Genomic DNA, 19547 nt, shown 5'->3' on the forward strand with positions numbered 1-19547 from the left:
GCACCAATCCTACTGAACTGAAGGCATGGACAGTTGTGAGTCAGCTGTTGTAGGAGCCTGGATTCTTGGCAAGAGCTGAAAGTGCTCTTAACTGTTGAGCCATCTCTCCAGCCCCATATAGCAATCAAATAATTAATTTAATTAATTTTAGCAATTTCTATGAAGTCACGTACTTGCTAAAGTGAGGTGCATATGGTGTTCATTCAATCATTCACCAGCTTTTAACCATTAATTAGTAAAGTGTATTAAATTAACTAATGAGCATAAACATAAAGTATACATATTCATATGGCTATTGTGGTGGTTAATATAGATTGCCATCTTGGCAGGGTCTAGGATCATCTAGGGAAAAAAAACCTCTGGCAGAATAAAGAGTCGTAAATTGATGTACTTGGTCTTAGCAAAAGACTGGGAAGCAATAGGCTGGCATTTAATAGATATGGCGATGCATAGATAAGCTCCAAATAGACATCTTGAAGGACCATTAGGATTAGAATTGAGAAATAAGTATAAAAATATGTCATGTTTTATGGTCTTTCCTTTCTACCCACAAGTAACCTGAATGTTTTTAGCTCAACAGTAAGGATAGCCCCACACCTGCCACTAAACTCCACTCTCTCCTAACACAGTCTAGCAATCATTTCTCATCTGTGGCTACTCTGTCATTTGGTCATGGATCATGGGATATGCATTACAATGTCAATCATAGGCTTAAATACAGGTGTCTTAATTATTAATATTGAATTAAGTAATCTATGTGAGTGCTACTTAACTATTATTGCTAATATATTGCGAGCATCTAGAGAAGTGCAAGTCATCAACTCTTCATTGTTAGAGTTTTCTGTGTAGAGATAATTAGTAAATGTCACCACACATATGACTATAAATAATTTCCATTAAAAACAGAAATTATTATTCAAACAAGTGAGCAGTAACTTTCTGAAAACAGAAATAACAAAGATAAGGACAAAAGTAGATGTCGTTGTCTATTAATAGTTGGATTGAATTTACATGCAATGTTCTATTACTGACATTGCAGAAACCACATTTAGACAACACAAATCAATTGTTTTCTTTTTTTTACAATAATTTTTTAAATATTTTTATTTTCTATATTCTTTGTTTACATTCCAAATGATTTCCCCTTTCCCAGATCCCCCCTCCCCATATGTCCCATAAACCTTCTTCTCTCCACCCATTCTCCAATCACCTCCCTCCTTTTTCTCTGCCCTTATATTCCCCTCCAACGCTAGATCAATCCTTTCCAGGATCAGGACCCTCTCCATACTTCTTCATGGGAGTCATTTGTTATGCGATTTGTGCCTTGGGTATTCAGAGCTTCTGGGCTAATTAATACCCACTTATCAGAGATTGCATTCCATGTGTATTCTTTTGTTATTTGGTTACCTCACTTAGGATGATATTTTCCAGATCAAACCATTTGCCTAAAATTTTTGTGAATTCATTGTTTCTAATTGCTGAGTAGTATTCCATTGTGTAAATATACCACATTTTCTGTATCCATTCCTCCTTTGAGAGGCATCTGGGTTCTTTCTAGCTTCTGGCTATTATAAATAAGGCTGCTATGAACATAATGGAGCATGTGTCTTTATTGCATGCCAGGGAATCCTTTGGGTATATGCCCAGGAGAGTTATAGCAGGGTCTTCCAGAAGTGTCATGTCCAGTTTTCTGAGGAACCACCAGACTGATTTCCAAAGTGGTTGTACCATCTTACAGCCCCACCAGCAGTGGAGGAGTGTTCCTCTTTCTCCACATCCTCGCCAACACCTGCTGCCTTCTGAGTTTTTGACCTTAGCCATTCTGACTGGTGTAAGGTGAAATCTCAGGGTTGTTCGGGATAGCTCAGATATAACTGGATGCCACAAAGCATTGATATTTGTATTTAAACTCAGTACCCACTATATGAATTGATGCTTTTTGTTCACAACTCTTATTTTTTAAAAGAAATGATCAGTTAAAGACTGGTAATGTGACGCTTACTTCTATTCCCTGCATGCAAAAAGGAGGAAAGAAGAGGGAGGGAGGGAAGGAGGGAGGAATGGGAGGGAGAGAGAGAGATAAAATATAGGATAGAGAATTGAAGTGGACTTACTAAAGTTTAAGTATCACAGGACAGAGACTTATAAACAAATATGTCTTACTAAGACATTAATTACTTTTACATTCTTGTCTATTCTTCATTTTTCATTTTAAAATATAAAACCCTGAAAATTAGCAACAATAAAAATAATCACATTACAAAAAGTTTTCCAGATGCAATACTAACCAAGTTTGAGCTCACTGACTTTGTAGCAGGCTTCCTCACCTCCCCAGGCAGGAGCACACCTGCTAGCCAGAGACTCTGGGTACGGAAAGCACAGAGCCCTCATGTTTGGTTACGCTGCTGCTCCCACAGTCTCAAGAGGGCAAAGCACAGGAACCTGCCTATGTGAGGTAGACGCTTGTCCTGTAAAGAACAGGTCCCCCTCAGGTGCCAACCCTCCCTGGCACCCCAAACCCTGCAGGGATTTTTAAATTCTAAATATAAGTGAGCTCTAATTAATTTAAGATAACAGATATAAAGATGCACACAAAGAAAATGAGTAAATAAAAGAAAAACATGTCTACTTATTGCAGATTTTAATATTATCAACATTAAATTAATAATAACATTTAATATTATTAACATAGCCCTTCTCTCCCTCTTGACTGTCCTAAGTGCAGAAAATAGGTTACAGATGAGGGTCAGGTCTAGACAATATCATTTATCTTACCCCTCCAATGCTCATGGAAGACTGGAGAAGAGGAAACAGAAGGTAAAAGCCAGAGGATAGGGAGCAAGGCAGCAACATCACATCCTTCAGAAAGAGAATTGGATAGTGTAATCCAGAACTCAGAGCACCTTTGATAGCTGTTTGTGGTCCTGAGAAGATAGACTCCTCCACAGTCACCCATATGTGAGGCAGAGCGTTTATGGGACCTTAGCATCCTGCTGATCACGGGCTACTACTGGTGATGCCTGGTAAGGGGTAGGGGTGGTTATTATCAGTAGTCTATGCACTGGAGTACTCACCAGACTTAAATGTAGTTCCAATCCCAAGGTCACCCAGGTGGCCATCGTGAAAAAAAGAGGCACACAGACAAAACAAATAGACACGAACTCAGGTAAGAGATCAGTGTAGGCAAGGAGAAGTGGGCCAGAGGAGGGAGGGTCTGAGGAAAGGGTGAGGCTGAGAACAATGAGAATTGTGTGCATGTGCGTGTGTGTGTGTGTGTGTGTGTGTGCAAAACTGTGAAAGAATGAGTAAATTTAATAGAAATCAAGGTTGGTCAAAGTAACAACCACAATAACAATGACAGTGATGCTGCTGCTGCTGCTGCTGATGCCAGTATATTCATTACATGTTGCTGTAGATTAATTCCTGAAGGATGGACACCTCTCAGTATCCCAGGGTAGCTTTGCATTTTCTTGAGTACACTGTGTCATTGCATGAGTCTCAAAGGGAGATGACTTAACAGAAGTGACACTTAGGATTTGGTAAACCTGTGTAGACCAATATATAAATGTATATCTAGTATATATACTTCTGTTCTTCAAGATAACACCTTTATTGCAAACACACTGCTTTCTCTGAATAGGTTTCATATATATATGTATACATATATATATGTATGTATATATATCATTCAGTTAATATAGATTATTTATTTATTTATTTACCAGAAAAAATGCATTTTTTTAAATAAGTAGAAGCGTTGTTGAGTTGGGTTTCCATGTGTATCTTCCTGGACAGACTCAAAACATGAGTTTGGCTGGAAAGCAACTTCTCTAGCAAATGTCTGATAATGACAGTTCTAACAAGCTGTAAGGACCTATGAGATCATCTTACACAGAAAGAAGATGAGACCTTCAGAGGTTAAGTGACTGGCTTCAGGTCGCATGTCTCTCCCGAGGTTCACATGTTCCCGACCCCTGCCACATTTTGTGTGATGGTCTTCTAAACGGAAGGCTACTGGAGAGCAATTTGTTTCATTTTTTGTCTTTTTTTTTCTCTCTTCTCAGAGTTTCAGCTCTGACACTCTTTTGCATTAGGTGCAAGCCCAGAAACTCTGCCAAGAGCCAAACAGCACTCCTTAAACACTCTGTGACTCTCAGAAAGGCATAAAATAAAAAGGTTGGAGTTACTGGCCGCCAGCTTGGAGAGAAAAACTCCTGCTCGGAGCCAAATGCAAGCACAGAGCAGATGAGGCTGTGGGAGTGGAGCTGGCGAGGAGAGGGAGAAGTGAGTCTATTCTTTTTGAAAATGAAAGTCCAATAAATATCTGGATAGTTTGGGTCTTATTAATTTAGTGATTCTTTCCTTTGGAAAGTGAAAAATTCCTATCTTCAGAGTGGGTAATTTCAGCCCGTGCTGATTTTCTATTTATCATGGAATGGTTAGTCTTATTTGGAAGCACAATTTGCTTTTAAAAAAATGTGCACATATAGAATTATTTGTTTCTCTTTGAGCAAGATCATTATTTTGTGTATTGAACTTTCTATATTTGAGCAGTGGCTGCAAGGAAATACACCTCAGGAGATAACAATTATTTAAATTGTTGCTTCATACAGATAAAACTGTCTGAGTATGGATATATTAGGCAAGAATTCGATCATTGTATTCTACACTGACTTTTTTTAAAGTCTCTTAGTGTGGTTGACATCCCACATCCCACAGGCAACTTGAAGATGTCTCTTAGCAGAACTGCTCTGGAATTGCACTCTCCTGGACCCCATAGCAGATATTTTTGGGGGCCACACTCAAGAAAAATAAGATTGCAGTGATATCTTCACAGAATCCCCATGCATGCCTCTATGTTTGCCTGCCTGGATACTTCAGTGGCTTTTAGAACATACCGATAATGTCTTTCTCATTTGCCATGTTAATGTGCCATCTAATTTCAGAGTATCTTATAGTTGGTTTTTTGTTTGCTTGTTCATTTATGTTTGAAAATTACGTAAAGTACAACAATCTTTTCAGGCAGTACAAGTTTTGAGATTAGAACTTAAAAGTTGAATTTTGTTATTATACAAATAACAAATATAGGTAATATAATTCAGCTTAATTTGTAGTTGTGCCTTTAAATGACTCTCCCATTTGCATGTGCACCCCCTACACAAACAAGCATGCAGGTACACACACACACACACACACACACACACACACTTTTTACACAAGTCTTACTTCAATAGTATCAAGTACAAAAATTCAGAAGTTTTGCCTTCTAAATTGTATTTATTTACTTAAAGACACGTATTCATTGGAAATTAAGTCTGGTTAAATAGATAATTTTGTGGGGAGGGGAATTATAGAACAGGTCTGAAGTTATAAAACACATAATTCTGTAAAGCCTGGAATTAGAACTCTGCATGAAGGATTTTAATCTGTTTGCTCCCGTTGATCACATTGTTGCTTCTTAAAATTCAAACTCATTGTTACTAGATAGATCACACACTATAAAAAGAGTGATTAAATGTTCACATTACTGTATGACTGAATGGAATCAAATTCCAATGTGGAGAATTACTTGAATCCATTGACTGAAATTTTTACTATGAAAAAAAACATTACTGTAAGACTGAATGGAATCAAATTCCAATGTTGAGAATTACTTGAATCCATTGACTGAAATTTTTACTATGAAAAAAAAATGTGTGGTAGTAAAATATGAACTCACACAGAGTTATCACTTTTTTTAAATTAGATATGAGAACAAATTAGCTAAAGTGTTGATGGTAGGAGTAGGATTCAATTTCTAAAAGTCAATTAGAAAGCACAAAGTCCAGTTACAACCATTTGCCTAAAAATGGTTGGAACTGGAAAATATCATCCTAAGCGAGGTAACGCAATCACAAAAGAATACACATGGAATGCAATCATTGATAAGTGGATATTAATTAGCCCTGAAACTCTGCATACTGAAGATACAATTAGCATATCAAATGATTCCCATGAAGAAGGAAGAAGAGGGCCCTAATCCTGGAAAGGCTTGATCCAGCATTGTAGGGGAGTACCAGGACAGAGAAAAGGGAGGGGGAAAGATAGGAGAATGGATGGAGAGAAGAGAACTTATGGGACATATAGGGAGGGGGGAACTGGGAAAGGGGAAAGCGTTTGGATTGAAAACAAAGCATATAGAAAAAAAAAAAATATATATATATAAAGAGAAAGCACAAAGTCCATGTGTGTGTGTGTGTGTGTGTGTGTGTGTGTGTGTGTGTGTGTGTGCGCGCGCGCACAGGGGCCTTTGATTCTGATATGAATTTAATATCTGCAGTAATTCTGAAATTTTTCTATGCCTATTTCAACTATATTTTTATTATTGAGGGAAGAGCAAATGATATCAATTATTAAGAGAGTAGAGTACTGTCAAACGGGCTTTGCATCCTTTTGTGTACAACATAGATATGGAAAGAGCATCAGGATCATTCCCATTGCTGTTAACCTTCATCTAATGGTCAAGGTTTAAGACACATGCAGTAGAACAGCCGCAGTCCTTGTGCAGGGGTTTGGCAGCCTCAGTCCTTATGCAGGGGTGCAACAGCCTCAGTCCTTGTGCAGGGGTGTGGCAGCCTTAGTCCTTGTGCAGGGGTGTGGCAGCTGTAAGGTTTTTTTGCAGGGGTGAAGCAACTGCAGTCCTTTTGTGGGCGTACAGCAATTGTAAGCTTTTTTTTTTTTTTTACAGAGGTGCAGCAGCTGGTTTTTGTCTTTTTTCATTTTGCAGGGATGCAGTTCTTCTCATATGTGTGTTCTTTCTTTGACTTCTAGTTCTCCCTAGCTCTTTTTATGGAAACAACAAAATTCTCAAGTAAAATTTGGAATCCTGAGACAGCCTTATGTCATCCATTTCTTGGGTTAGAATTCTCTCTTCTTTACCTTTGGGCTTTCTACTTTTATCTCCATTAACCTTTTGGCTCGAATATAAACATTTATTGAAGGCTACCTCCTTTGTCAGTTCAGTAACTCCAAAGGTTAGTGAGCAGTGGATGCCAGTCTGACCTCTCTTATCCACATTAGATGATTCTAATTATTTCTAAGAAGTGACACTTAGGACCCATTTTGTCCTTGTCAAGTTTGTCTAGTTGTGAGCTGTCTAAATGTGAAACTCTGGGTTCAAACTATGTCTAGAAGTGCAGATAGTTTTTTCTTAACTTACAATGTAGAACCTCAAAAAGTGTACAGGTTTTTTTTAATCCAGTTTAACTGAAATTAAAGTCTCCTTTTATGTGCCTTGAATTATTACAGAAAGAGCTACAGATAAAGCATAAACTTTAACTAACAAAGCTCTATCTCTTTAGGTATTTCAAAATGGAAGCTAAAATAAAGGAAATTAAATTAGTATAAACTAGGCTTCACAAAGATTAAAAATATCATGATCTTTTACATTAGAAAGTTACTTTCTTTCTCATGCTACGTGACCAACAGCCTTCACGGTTCCTCTCACATATGCCTACTGGAAAACTTGGGCAAAGGCAAGGCATGGTCATGGATGCCCGTTATTTTACAGACTCTGTTCCACATGGAAATAGCATCAGGCCTCCTCCTGCTCCCCCTCCTGCTCCTCCTTTACCTCTCTCCTCCCACTCTTCTTCCTCCTGATCCTTCTCTACTCCCTCTCCTCTTCTTTTTTTGTCTTCCATGTGTTTGTTCTGATAATCTTTTCCAGACAAGATCTCACGATGTGATGTAAGCCAGGCTGTCTTCCTCGTCCTCTCATTAGGCCTAGGCCTCTGAAGAGCTGAGGTTCCAGGTTCTGACCACCCTCCCCACTCCCTCCCACCCACTCTTTATTCACTTTCCGGTGCTCAAGTAAAGTCACATGGTGATCTAACTTCTAAAAGAATCTTTTAACATGTGAAGATGGAAATTATGGAGTAATGCTTTTGAAAATAATATTATTGATTATTATTATGATTCTTGAATAATAACATTAACTATCACAATGCTTAAACTGGATAATAAGAAAATTATGTCCCTAACTTCTATGATAATCACTGTAAACACTATAAATTCTCAAGAAAAAGGGGGAATCAGTAAATACTGTTGACATTTCAGTTTATTTGTTCATTCGGAATTTTTAGTAAACGCTTGTCACACCACAATCATAACCTGGGCTCTATGCTCCCTTTTAATATATTAATGTATTGGGATAGAATACACTTTCTTGGAGATATGTATTCTGAAGGTTAGCATACTTGGTTGAATTTCCAGAATGACAACTTACCAGTAACATGAATGAACATTCCCAAGTTCATTGTCTTCTCCCTCACCTTGGCTTTTAATATATTCCAAGTGCAAAGTCAGAGATGATGTCAGACGTAATTGTGTAGATCCTAAACAGAAGCAAGGATTCTTGCAGGCACCACTGGGTGTTCAGAGTCAGCCTGAAGCAGGAACATCAGTTGTTGTTCTGAAAAAAAGTGTTTTATAACTTTGAAAGCATTTGAGAATGGAACTTTGATATTTTAAAACAGGAAGGAAGGAAGGAAGGAAGGAAGGAAGGAAGGAAGGAAGGAAGGAAGGAAGGAAGGAAGGAAGGAAGGAAGGAAACACAGATAAGTAAATCTGAATATATTTGTTGCTAGCTTGGTTTTTCTGGGGTGTTTTTGTTGTTGTTGTTGTTGTTGTTTTGATTTGTTTTTTGTTTTTTTTGAGATCAACAGAGGCATCAATCCCCAAATTACAATATGTAGACCAGAAATCCAATATGGATATCAAGGTGTCCCACTGATATGTTCATTTTTGGAGGTTCTGAAATACAGTCAATTTCCTTTTGGCTAGATATTTCATAACAATATTGTTTTAAGGTTGAGCCAAAACAACTGTTTCTGGCTCTTCCTTCCCGGAAATTGAGGACTGAGCTACCACATTCTTTTGCTAATGGCTTAGGTCAGGTCCTCATCCTTAAAAGCAGGTGGGACCCTGTGTGTGTGGAATTTGTTTGTTTGCTTGATTGCTTATGATAGAGTATCACTCTATAGCCCAGGCCAGCCCAGAACACATTATGTGGTCTGTAGACTCACAGCAATCCCCCTACCTCAGCCTCTAGAGTGCTGGGATTGGAAGTGTGAACCACCTTGCCCAGCATCTCTGAAGCTCCTCATTTACCCTTCTGTCTTCCTTTCCTACTTTTAGTAACCCCCCACCCCTGGGGTTTGAATTGGTCTAACTGCATAATTAATGGGACCTACCTTCTCTCGTGTCCTAAATATTTGAGCCACTTATGTTGCTAAGGAAGGTAACATATTTTCAGGTGCTGAGACTTGGAGGATGGCTAGCTGGCTTCAGGACCATTCTCCTGTCTGCCATGCCATTTATGAGCACCTAAAACAATATTGCTGTGAAATATCTAGCCAACAGGAAACTGACTGTATTTCAGAACCTCCAAAAATGAACATATCTGTGGGACACCTTGATATCCATATTGGATTTCTGGTCTACATATTGTAATTTGGGGATTAATGCCTCTGTTGGTGATCTCAAAAACAAAAACAAATTCAAAACAACAGCAACAACAAAAAATACCCCAGAAAAACCAAGCTAGCAACAAATATATTCATATTTTTCCAGTGTGTCTTGATAACTTTATGAGTTAATGACTATTTGCCTTAAATCCCTCCCATAAGCTAAAGACTAAAATTTAAAGTTTCTAAAACTCTAGAATGTCTATGACTCCTCATATAAGAGAGAGACATGAGGGAATGGACAATGGTCAATGTGGAAGTTATCGTTATTTTGTATTCATGGATTTTTCTGGAGTGTACATTTCACATAATCCTGGCTAACTCCCTTCCTTCTCACACTTGGTAATCTTCTTTGAAGGCAGTCAATCTCTACAAAAGTTGACTTCTTCAGAAAGAAATTGACTCACTTCCCCAAAACTGTAATAACTGGTCCCTTGAGATTTTTTATCTACGTATTATTTACGTTACAGCTTGGGTATAGCTTTCAGCTAGAACTCTTATACTCAGCCTTGCTGACATGGAGTAGAAAAAAGGTTTCCCTTTCAATTCAGTTTCTTAAATTGGTATCTACCCGGGCTGAGGCCTGGTGCAAGTTTAGCAAAGTGCTAAGAGATACAATATTAACTTATCATTCAGAAATGCAATGAATCAACTATTTTTGTTTTGAGTTAAAAAGTCATATCCTCTTGTCTTAACTTGTTTAGGAATGAAACAGTGGGGATAAAGGTATAACTATCTAATGCCGCAGTAGTAAAAAGAGAAAGAGTATCAGTCAGGTGGAGTATTAAAATTCTCCATGCAGCTGTTATTAAGTAGACAGAAACTACTAATATCGTTTCAATAGCAGTAGCATCTAGGGTGAGCTAAACATCCCTGCCTCCTCATAAACCCTTCAGTCCAACAAAACTCATGACTTCAGGTTTCATTTAGCGTGAGCACGGTGGGAACAAAAAATATAATCTGGACACTGGCACTGCCTTCTGCCAGGTATTTTCTCACATGTCATTATTTAATCATTCAGGTTTGACTCACTCAACTGTACGTAAGGCAGAGTGAGCCTCTACTACACTATGCAAATAGGAGAAGTCACATTACCCTTTCTGTTCCATCTATGAAACTATCTCTAGTGACTGTGTCTGGTGACACAAACAGTGTTCTCAACCTGTGCTTTGTGACCCTTTGGGGGATCGAATGACCCTTTCACAGGGGTCTTACATAAGATATCCTGCTTAACAGATATTTACATTATGATTCATAAGAGTAGCAAAATTACAGCTATGAAGTAGCAATGGAAATACTTTTATGGTTAAGCAGTCACTACAAAATGAGAAACTGTATTAAAAAAAAATCACAGGTTGAAAGCCACTGACTTAGAGAATTAATCACAAAAGGTTTTGCCTGATGTGTTATGATCCTTGTGGGTCTATTTCCAGCCCTTACTCCCAAGCATATCCCCCATAAGTCTTTTCTATTTTTAAGAAAGAAGGCATTAGATGACAATGGTGATGATGAAAGCTAGCCCTTTCTTTTAGTAATTTGTTGATACTAAGAAAAGTGTTAAAGGCAGACAGTGGTGGTGAATGACAAGACTTTAATGCCAGCCTTCTGGAGGAAGAGGCAGGCAGCTCTCTGAGTTCAAGGTCAGCCTGGAAACTGAATTTCTGAGCAGCCAGGACTACACAGAGAGAAACACTGTCAAAAACCAAACCAAACCAACCAAACAAAAAATCTCTAAGAAAAAGGGGGGGAAGGAAGAAGATAGGGAGGCTGTAAAGAATTTCCAAGGTTGTACACTCTGTTTTCTTATATTTTGTTCAGCATTTGTCCACATGATCCCTCTAACTGTATATATTTCCTGTATGGTGCCTCTCTGGTTTCCCCTGAGACTCTCTACAAGACAGACATTTCCTCATTGCCATTGAATATATCCCAGACAATTTCCAGGTGGATGGGCTTATACCATGATCTTTTTCACAGTTTATTAAACAATTAACATCTTCACCTGAATCTTTAATAATAATTAAAAAACCCTCATATTTCTAGTACTAAGAACAGGACTGAATCTCTCTCTCTCTCTCTCTCTCTCTCTCTCTCTCTCTCTCTCTCTCTCTCTCTCTTTCTCTCTCTCTCTCTCTCTCTCATTTGTATGTTTGTGTGTGTGTGTTTTTGAATGTGTATAATATGTGGAAAATTAGATATAGGATAGCTGGCTTATTCATTTTATACTAAGATTTCCTGAAGACTTTACTTAATGGAAAGGCCCCAAGTTTAGTATTCAAAGAAATTACTGTGGCACTCCTCAGCTACACACTACACACCACACACACACACACACATACACACACACAGATATAATACAAATGTACAAGTACACAATTCATAGCTATCATTTCAGACTTGTTCTCAAATTTATCCTTTGCAGGTGAATAATTTATTAGTACATTGTATGGCTAATACATTGTGTATTAGCACAAGTCATTACCTTGCCTAACATGATGCTTATTTTAACAAAGGAGTTAGCACCTATTTTATACATAGTTTTAAACATCTCTTTGCTGTGAATGGATTGGTATGTTGTGCATAGTCCTTGCAGTTGTGCAGTGGGTGAAATGGATTTTCCATATTCCTGTGAGGTCTGAATTTGCCAGGGTACATGAAAATCCTCCAGCGAATACTTGTGTCAATTTGGGAAATTTGTGATAGTACAGAACATGTGAGGAAGTCCCAGGATGCACTGAGCTTTCTTTGGCAGAATCATATCTAGGTGAAAATTCAGTTCAGAAATTACCTTGAGACCCTTGTATTGTCCTCAGTGTTGTGGCTTCCTGATATTTGATACACAGAACACGGGCTGTCGAATGATAAGTCTGAAAGCCAGTTCACTGTGACTCATGGGGGAAGCGCCTTCACACGGAGACTTCCTGATTTCCTCCCCAGTGAATCTCTTGTTGTTGTGTAAATTTATCAAACTAGCTTTAAGGGTAAAGAATTTAGGTTCCAGACGCCCGAAAGTGTTGAATCTGATGAAAATTAGATTTACCTATCTGTGGTATATTCTGTTAGAATGGTGACCCTGGCCTCCCTGCCAGTATGAGCAAAGGGTAGCTCATGATCCTGTCTCTCTGCATTGGATTTATTCAGGGTTGCTCCTGTTTCCTGGAGACAATGTGTGATGAGTCCTTTAGCATCCTTATTGTTGCAGTTAGAGTCAGACAATATAGCCACACTTGAGCAAAGGCAGGCGGGTGCATTTCATCATTCGTACCGAATAAGCACCGACTCTAATATAAACGTTGCTAGGACAGAGCTTTGGAATGGATCCTGATTCTTTAAATTCTTTCCTGTCTGTTTCAGGAAATCATGAGATCCTGTTGATACTGAAGTACAATGTGTCTAAAGTTCACTTCCAAACACTCTGCTCTCTGCAATGAGAGTCATCTGCATTCTCTTTATAATTCAGAGCCACCAGAGGTCTGCCTAATCTTGGAGATCTGATCCAGTATCATTTAGGAGAGAAAATCCTAGATAATAACTCCACCATTCAAGATTAGTAAAAACAGAAGAGCCTTCCAGCTTCTGTCATCTTAAAAAGATACCAGGAGGCAGGAGAAGAAGGCCTTGGATTATGGTTTGGGAGATTTAGTTGTTTTTTGTTAGAATAAAATTAGTACAGTGATTATTTCAGTTTTTAATTCAAGGAGAGCAAACGGCATCTGTTTGTTATCGTTCCACAGAAGACGAAGGCTCAGGTCCCCATGGTGCTGACTGCTGGTCCCAAGTGGCTTCTGGATGTGACTTGGCAAGGAGTGGAGGACAGCAAAAACAACTGCATCGTGTACAGCAAAGGTAAGCTCAGGATCCCTTCCCGCATCTCCTCAGTGGCACTGAAACCTGAGTAACTTGAACTGCTACAGAGAGGAACAAGAGGGCACCATGTTTAACAGAAACCTCTCGCTTCAATGTTCCTTTGCAAGCCTCACTACACTGTGTTTTCCGTGACGTTTTCTGACTTTTTACTTCTGTACAACATAAACACAAAAGAGTCACAGCATTAATTACTTAGTGCTGTGCACATTTGCTAAGCCCCCTGTATGAGTGGCTTTGTTGGTATGCTTTTATTCATAGTTTTATGGATAGCTGCCTATTGTGAATTCTTATTCCCTTCTTAGACACTATCAACCAAAAAGCAAACACCTTTTGAAATTTAGTACTTTGTGTCCAGGCGTGTGCTTCAGGGGGCACTATCCTGCCATCAGATCCCAGAAATCCATGCAGGATGAGAAGGGAGCTCAAAAGGAAACCTTTGCAAAGCCCAAATTCTGCCCCATGATGCTTTGTGAAGGGCAGAAGGCTAACAGGGAAGAGGGAGCCCCACAGCTCGCAGAGTGCTGCCTTTGATTCGCTCAGTGTGACATCAGCCTAGCCAAGGTCTTGTAGCTACAAAGGATCTGCAGTTCTGTGATGACACATCCGGAGACAATTCTCATTGAGACAGGAATGCGGTCTTGTGCAATGAGGTTTGCAGGCTGGGGTATGAGGATTGTAGTCCCTGTACCTTTAAGTTACAGGCTAGCTCAGCATTCACACAGTGAACTCCCAAGTCTCACTTCTTTGTAAATATTGCAAAACCTTTTGCTTCTCATGTTTCATTTCTTTCGGCTTTCTTTTTTTAACCAAATAGACCTACTGAGATCAAAGATTTGTTTGCTCATTGAACCCAGAAACCATGAAAGCATACAAGGGAGCAAGCAAATAAGCATCTCTATCAATATATTAACATGGGAAACACTAATCATAACATCAAAGACTCTTAAAAACTTGCTAGAAACAATTACAACTTGTTCCTATAATCATTACAATTTGTACATTTGTAAGAGGATTGCCTCCAAACTACCCTGAGCCTTTGAAAGTTGAAACACCAGAAAGAGGGAATTTGCAAGCTAACAACCCAACCTGCACACCAGGCTCTGATTATATTCATTTCCTTCCATAATTGCTGGTCACAGAGCCACCAGTTTTCTAACTGGAAATATCTGTGATATTATGACTGTATCTTTTAAGTAAAAGAGAAGTAAAAGTTCCCTTATCTATGTCACTATAACTTGTCAGAATAGAGTATAGTGAGTTGATTTACAAGTCCATAATACAGATCCAAGTATGAAGAAATTCTTGGTGGATCAGAGCCATTGTGAGGATTAGATTTCTATTGGTCTATCATAACTGATCTTCAGTGTAAGGATATAGTAGGAAAGGACAGTGAAAACAGATTTCCTCTGAGATGATTCAAACATTTATATCTGGAATTATTTTAAGAAATAGAACTCATAATTAAAATTATAATTCCATAGTCATTTCAGTTGAGTGCTTTAACGTGAGCATTATTGTACAAATTTTGTACAATACAAAGTTTGTATTTGTATTATGGTTGTCTTCTTCAAGCCTTTTGTCAATAATCAAGTTCTGGGTAATCTTCAGAAGATTATTAATTATCAGTGAATTAACTCATGAAACATGAGTTACAAGTACAAGTCTAACCATGTACTTACTATCTTTGTACATTGATGGCCATTATTTTGGAGCACTTAAGTCCTCTTTAAACAATCTTGTAACAAATTATAGACACTTTTCCCTTTATTATCATTGTCTTTCTTATGATGAATTGTTTAATCCAGGTCCTTACAACTCCAAACCACGTGTTTGTCGTGCAATAGGATCCCACTTTTCTCTATCCAACCATTTCATCATAAGTTCCCTCAAAACAGTGAGGCCACGATACCCTAAATTCATAAAGAATATATTTTAAAGTTTAATATTTCTCCCCAAATATGCTGTAGGATTCTAAAGTTAAAGAGGATCCAATGACCAAATACTTACTGCATGTTTTAATTAGTCTTGAAAATTCACCATGTTTGTTGGTAGTAATGCTTGTTCTATCACTGCAGTCACGTAAAACTATTTTAGATCTCCTTCAATGTGTGCCTTTGAATAATACTGCTTTTCTGAGCAACAAAATTTGGGAAACCACTGCAGGCTACTCAGATCTCTCCCAAGGCTTCAGAAGAACTGAAGCTAATTTAGAGTACTCAGACTGACTCTGGAGAGAGCAGAGTATCCTGAGTTCTTGAATCACTTGAGTCATTAAAAAAAAAGGAAAGAAAGATGAGAAAGGAAGGAAGGAAGGAAGGAAGGAAGGAAGGAAGGAAGGAAGGAAGGAAGGAAGGAAGGAAGGGAAGAAGGAAGAAAGAACGTCTTGTGGTCTTAAAAGTTCCTGCCTCCATGTCTCTATATCTGTCTCTGTCTCTGTTCCTCTTTCTCTCTGTCTCTGTCTCTCTCTGTATCTATCTGTCCCTCTGTCTATGTGTCTGTCTCTGCCTCTGCCTCTGTGTCTGTCTGTCTGTCTCTCTCACTCTCTCTGACATGCTGTATCTATGCATATACTGTGTGTGTGGTGTAGATGTGTCCTTGCAACATGTGTGTATGGTGTGTGTATAGTGTGATTTTTGTTAAGAATAGAGGGTACAATCTGCTTGTATAGCTGAGACTGCGAGGATATTCTGGAGTTTAGGAACAGCTTGATCCAGTTGCCCAGACTCTATCTTCAGTCTGCTTCTGTCTTCTGACTTCTCTTCCTTGTATAAGGAGCTAGGAATTGGCAGCTAGCTCCAGACCTCTTCCGCCAATACAGTTATACCAGTGAAAATTTGACTTTTGAGCTTATAGCATATAAATATAGAAACAGTGACTCACTATGCTTCTCACTAGCATACCAACACTCTGTTGGAAGCCTAAGAGAATTAGCTGGACATGAGCCAGTGGAGTCATAAAAAATAGTAACTTAAATACAACCTTGGAGCTATGGCCACAGCACAGGGCTACCTGTGGCAGTGTCCAGGTACCTAAGCATATGGATCATCAGGGCCAAAATCTTTGAGTTTTCACTAAGGAAAAAACATATGTCTAAGGATGTCTGTGAACGTGTCTATGGTCCTTATTTGTTTGCTGGCCAAACACATACACGACTTGTGAATTCTGTGTCAATACCATTTCCACAGGACCTGACTATATCAATGCCCATCATCAAATACAATATAAATTTTGTATGTATAGCATTTTATAGAAGTGGTTTAACTGGGTAAATCTTTGTAGCTTTGGTTAAAGGATAAAAACAGGTTTCATCTGGTTGCTATTGATGAATCACTTACTTAAAATTCTGTTAAATACAGCTAATGCCAAGAAATAAATATAACTATAAAGCTTTTATTTTCTAGGCATCCATAAAATAAGTATTTAAAAGTCACATTTTGTCATTTACAGCTATTTGAGAAGCTGGCATCATTCTGTTTAGCCAAAGAGATGATAAGACAGTTTTTGACATTAACATTCCTAATCTGATGTTTTCTTCCTGCCTCAACTATCCCATGTCCTTCGAGAAAGTGATTAGGTCATCCAAACAGTGAAAGGCCAGATGTGTTGGTCATCTGTTTGTCGCCATTATTTTCAACAGACCCCAGATAATTCTAATTTCCTTATCTCCAGAGGCAACTCGACAGCCCCACACTGGAGTTAAAGAGAACACTGCTGGAGAAGTGTACACAGGCCAGCACTGCTGAAATCTACTACCTAAGTACTCTTTAGTTTCCATGGATTAGGAAGCCTGGCTAACTTTTCACGCATGAAAAAACCTGAGATTGCTATTCTGAGTATTCAAAGCTAAACCTTTAGCTTCTGCATGGAGTTTTTCCCATTATCTCAGTTTCCAAAGTTAATTTTCATGCAGCTATTTCTAAATAACTCACTCTCAAGGATCTCTGTACTAAGTCAAAATGTCAATCAAGAGAATGAAAAACTATCAAGTAGCCCTCATTTTCCCCTTACTACTGATTCCTTTATATGTGAGAGCATGGTATCCTTGTAAAAACTCTACATGAATTCAACGCCAATCCCTTACCCTTTCTAGACACTTATCTTCATGGGCTTCCATGGTACAGTGTTCCAGTGACTTCTTTGTGGAATTTTTATGGGGAAACACCAAGACACAGCTTGTGTGTGTGAAGACAAGCAAAATACTTCTGATTACCATCTATTCAACCAAGTCTACCATTAGGGTCAAAAAAAAGTATGAGTCGACAGTCAATGATACCAGGCCTTAGTGATGATGTATAAGAATGCAAGCCTGTCTCTTATTTAAGAAGGAAAAATTCTACAGCTCTCACTAAGTGGCACTGAGTCTACTTATCTAGCTTTAAAAATATGTCAAAAACTCATAGACCTGATGTCTTAAGAAACCATTGACTTTGTTATTAACAGGACACATTATATTTTCCTGTTTTTAACATTTACTTGTTTATTTGTATACCTGTTTGTATATATTTTGTGAGTGGCATGGAACACATGTGCTATGACATATATGTGGAGGTCAGAGGACAACATTTAGGAGCTGATTCATTTTGATATTTGGTTCTAACAAGTGAACTTGGGTATTGAGGTTTGTTGGCAAGTACCCTTACCTGATGAACCATCTGATTCACTAATTATTTTACTCCTAATGAGAATCTTATATAAATATTAGTAGATTATTAAGGTGATGATAATGTTAATGCTAATAATAGCTGTCATCAGACGTTAAACTATTTCTACTCTTTGCACTATTATCATTGTTTTCGATCCTATTTATTATTCCAACATATGCATGATACAAGCAGAATCATTCTATACTACAGAGGAATAAACTGAGGCTCAGAGACATGAAACTCAGCAATGCAAATGGCTCCTGTTATATGAAGCTGGTATTCATTCTCAAGATTATTTTTATAACTATTGTTTATTTTTAAAAAATGGTATGGTTTTTGAAGCTGCCATTGACTAGACCAAGATTAGAGGTTATTTTTCTTCTTTGACAAACTGCATACATGTTTCCCGGTGAAGTTATTTTTTCTTCCTTTGGCTTGTTTTTGGAGAGGAACAGGAACAGAAACGGCAGTGACCACACAATCTATATTAATCTGTGTTACTCCATGACCATCTTCAAAGTTCCAAGTTGTACTTGTATACACATTTAGTCATGTAATTAATAAATTAAGATGTTACTGATTTTCTTCTCTGTACTAGGCACTGATAAAATAGTGACAGGCGATCTGCTGAAGTTTGTTAGAACATTGATACAATAGCCTTTGTCACCATTATGATAGCCAATTTTCAAAGTGGTCTGCCAGTCAGTGTTCAACTTTACCCAGAGGGTCTAATATCATACAAATAATAAACTAATTTAAAAAGAAAACAGTGTTCATCTTTTAAAATGTATTTAAATCCTCAGTAAATTAATAAAAAATGTATGAATATCATCTCATTTTACTATATTCTTGAAAGAGAGTGAGTGCCTGAACCAAATATTTAGCAGTGGGAATTATAAAATCATAAGACGATTAAGTTAGCTAGTCTTAGAATTCCAATATTGCTTTTTAAATGACTTCAGGATATAGGAGGTACTAAGGTTATTATCTGTTATCTGGAATACAGTGGAATTGTACAACTGGATAATAACCAAACAAACTGACACAATGTAAAATTACATTATCAGTGTGTTAAAACAAAATTGCGCCCTAAAGGAGTCCACATGCCAGCTCAGAGCTGCAGTGTAATTATGCTTAACTCTGATAATTAAAATACAACGGAGATCAACAGAATCATTTTCATTAAGAAAATTATTAATGATGGTGGTATAGCAGTAATTGATTGCAGAGCACCACAGGATAACGTGATGCTGGGAACCCAACATGTTTCATGATTGTCTGAGGCTTTCTCTGGTTATGTTCTGTTAAAATGAGAAATACGTTTTGAGGTGTGAGCAGTTTATTATGCCTTCTTTGAGAATTGGTGATTGGAAAAATGGCTGCTTTAGAAAAATCGCAATTTTGATTCAAAGGGTCATTTCATAGAGGTTTGTAAGGTCAAGACAAGCGGCCCCACTAGTGATGGAGTTATTGTTAACAGAGTTTTCTATTGCAAATGGCAGAATGGTGGTAGATGCAGAAAATATTTGAT

The 19547-nt window shown here is 38.0% G+C and overlaps 1 protein-coding gene across 2 annotated transcripts in view; it reads left to right on the top strand.

Moving 5' to 3' along the window:
* The window catches only part of Zfpm2 (zinc finger protein, FOG family member 2), a 446056-nt gene that overhangs the window by 280649 nt on the left and 145860 nt on the right, over window positions 1-19547 (top strand). For both annotated transcript variants that reach the window (XM_052161357.1, XM_052161358.1), the window contains one exon: window positions 13241-13352. In XM_052161357.1, coding sequence (XP_052017317.1) covers window positions 13241-13352 — 112 coding nt within the window. The remainder of the gene's footprint in view (window positions 1-13240; window positions 13353-19547) is intronic.

This window comes from Apodemus sylvaticus, chromosome 17 (assembly GCF_947179515.1).
Source record: "Apodemus sylvaticus chromosome 17, mApoSyl1.1, whole genome shotgun sequence".
Taxonomy (NCBI): Eukaryota; Metazoa; Chordata; class Mammalia; order Rodentia; family Muridae; genus Apodemus; species Apodemus sylvaticus.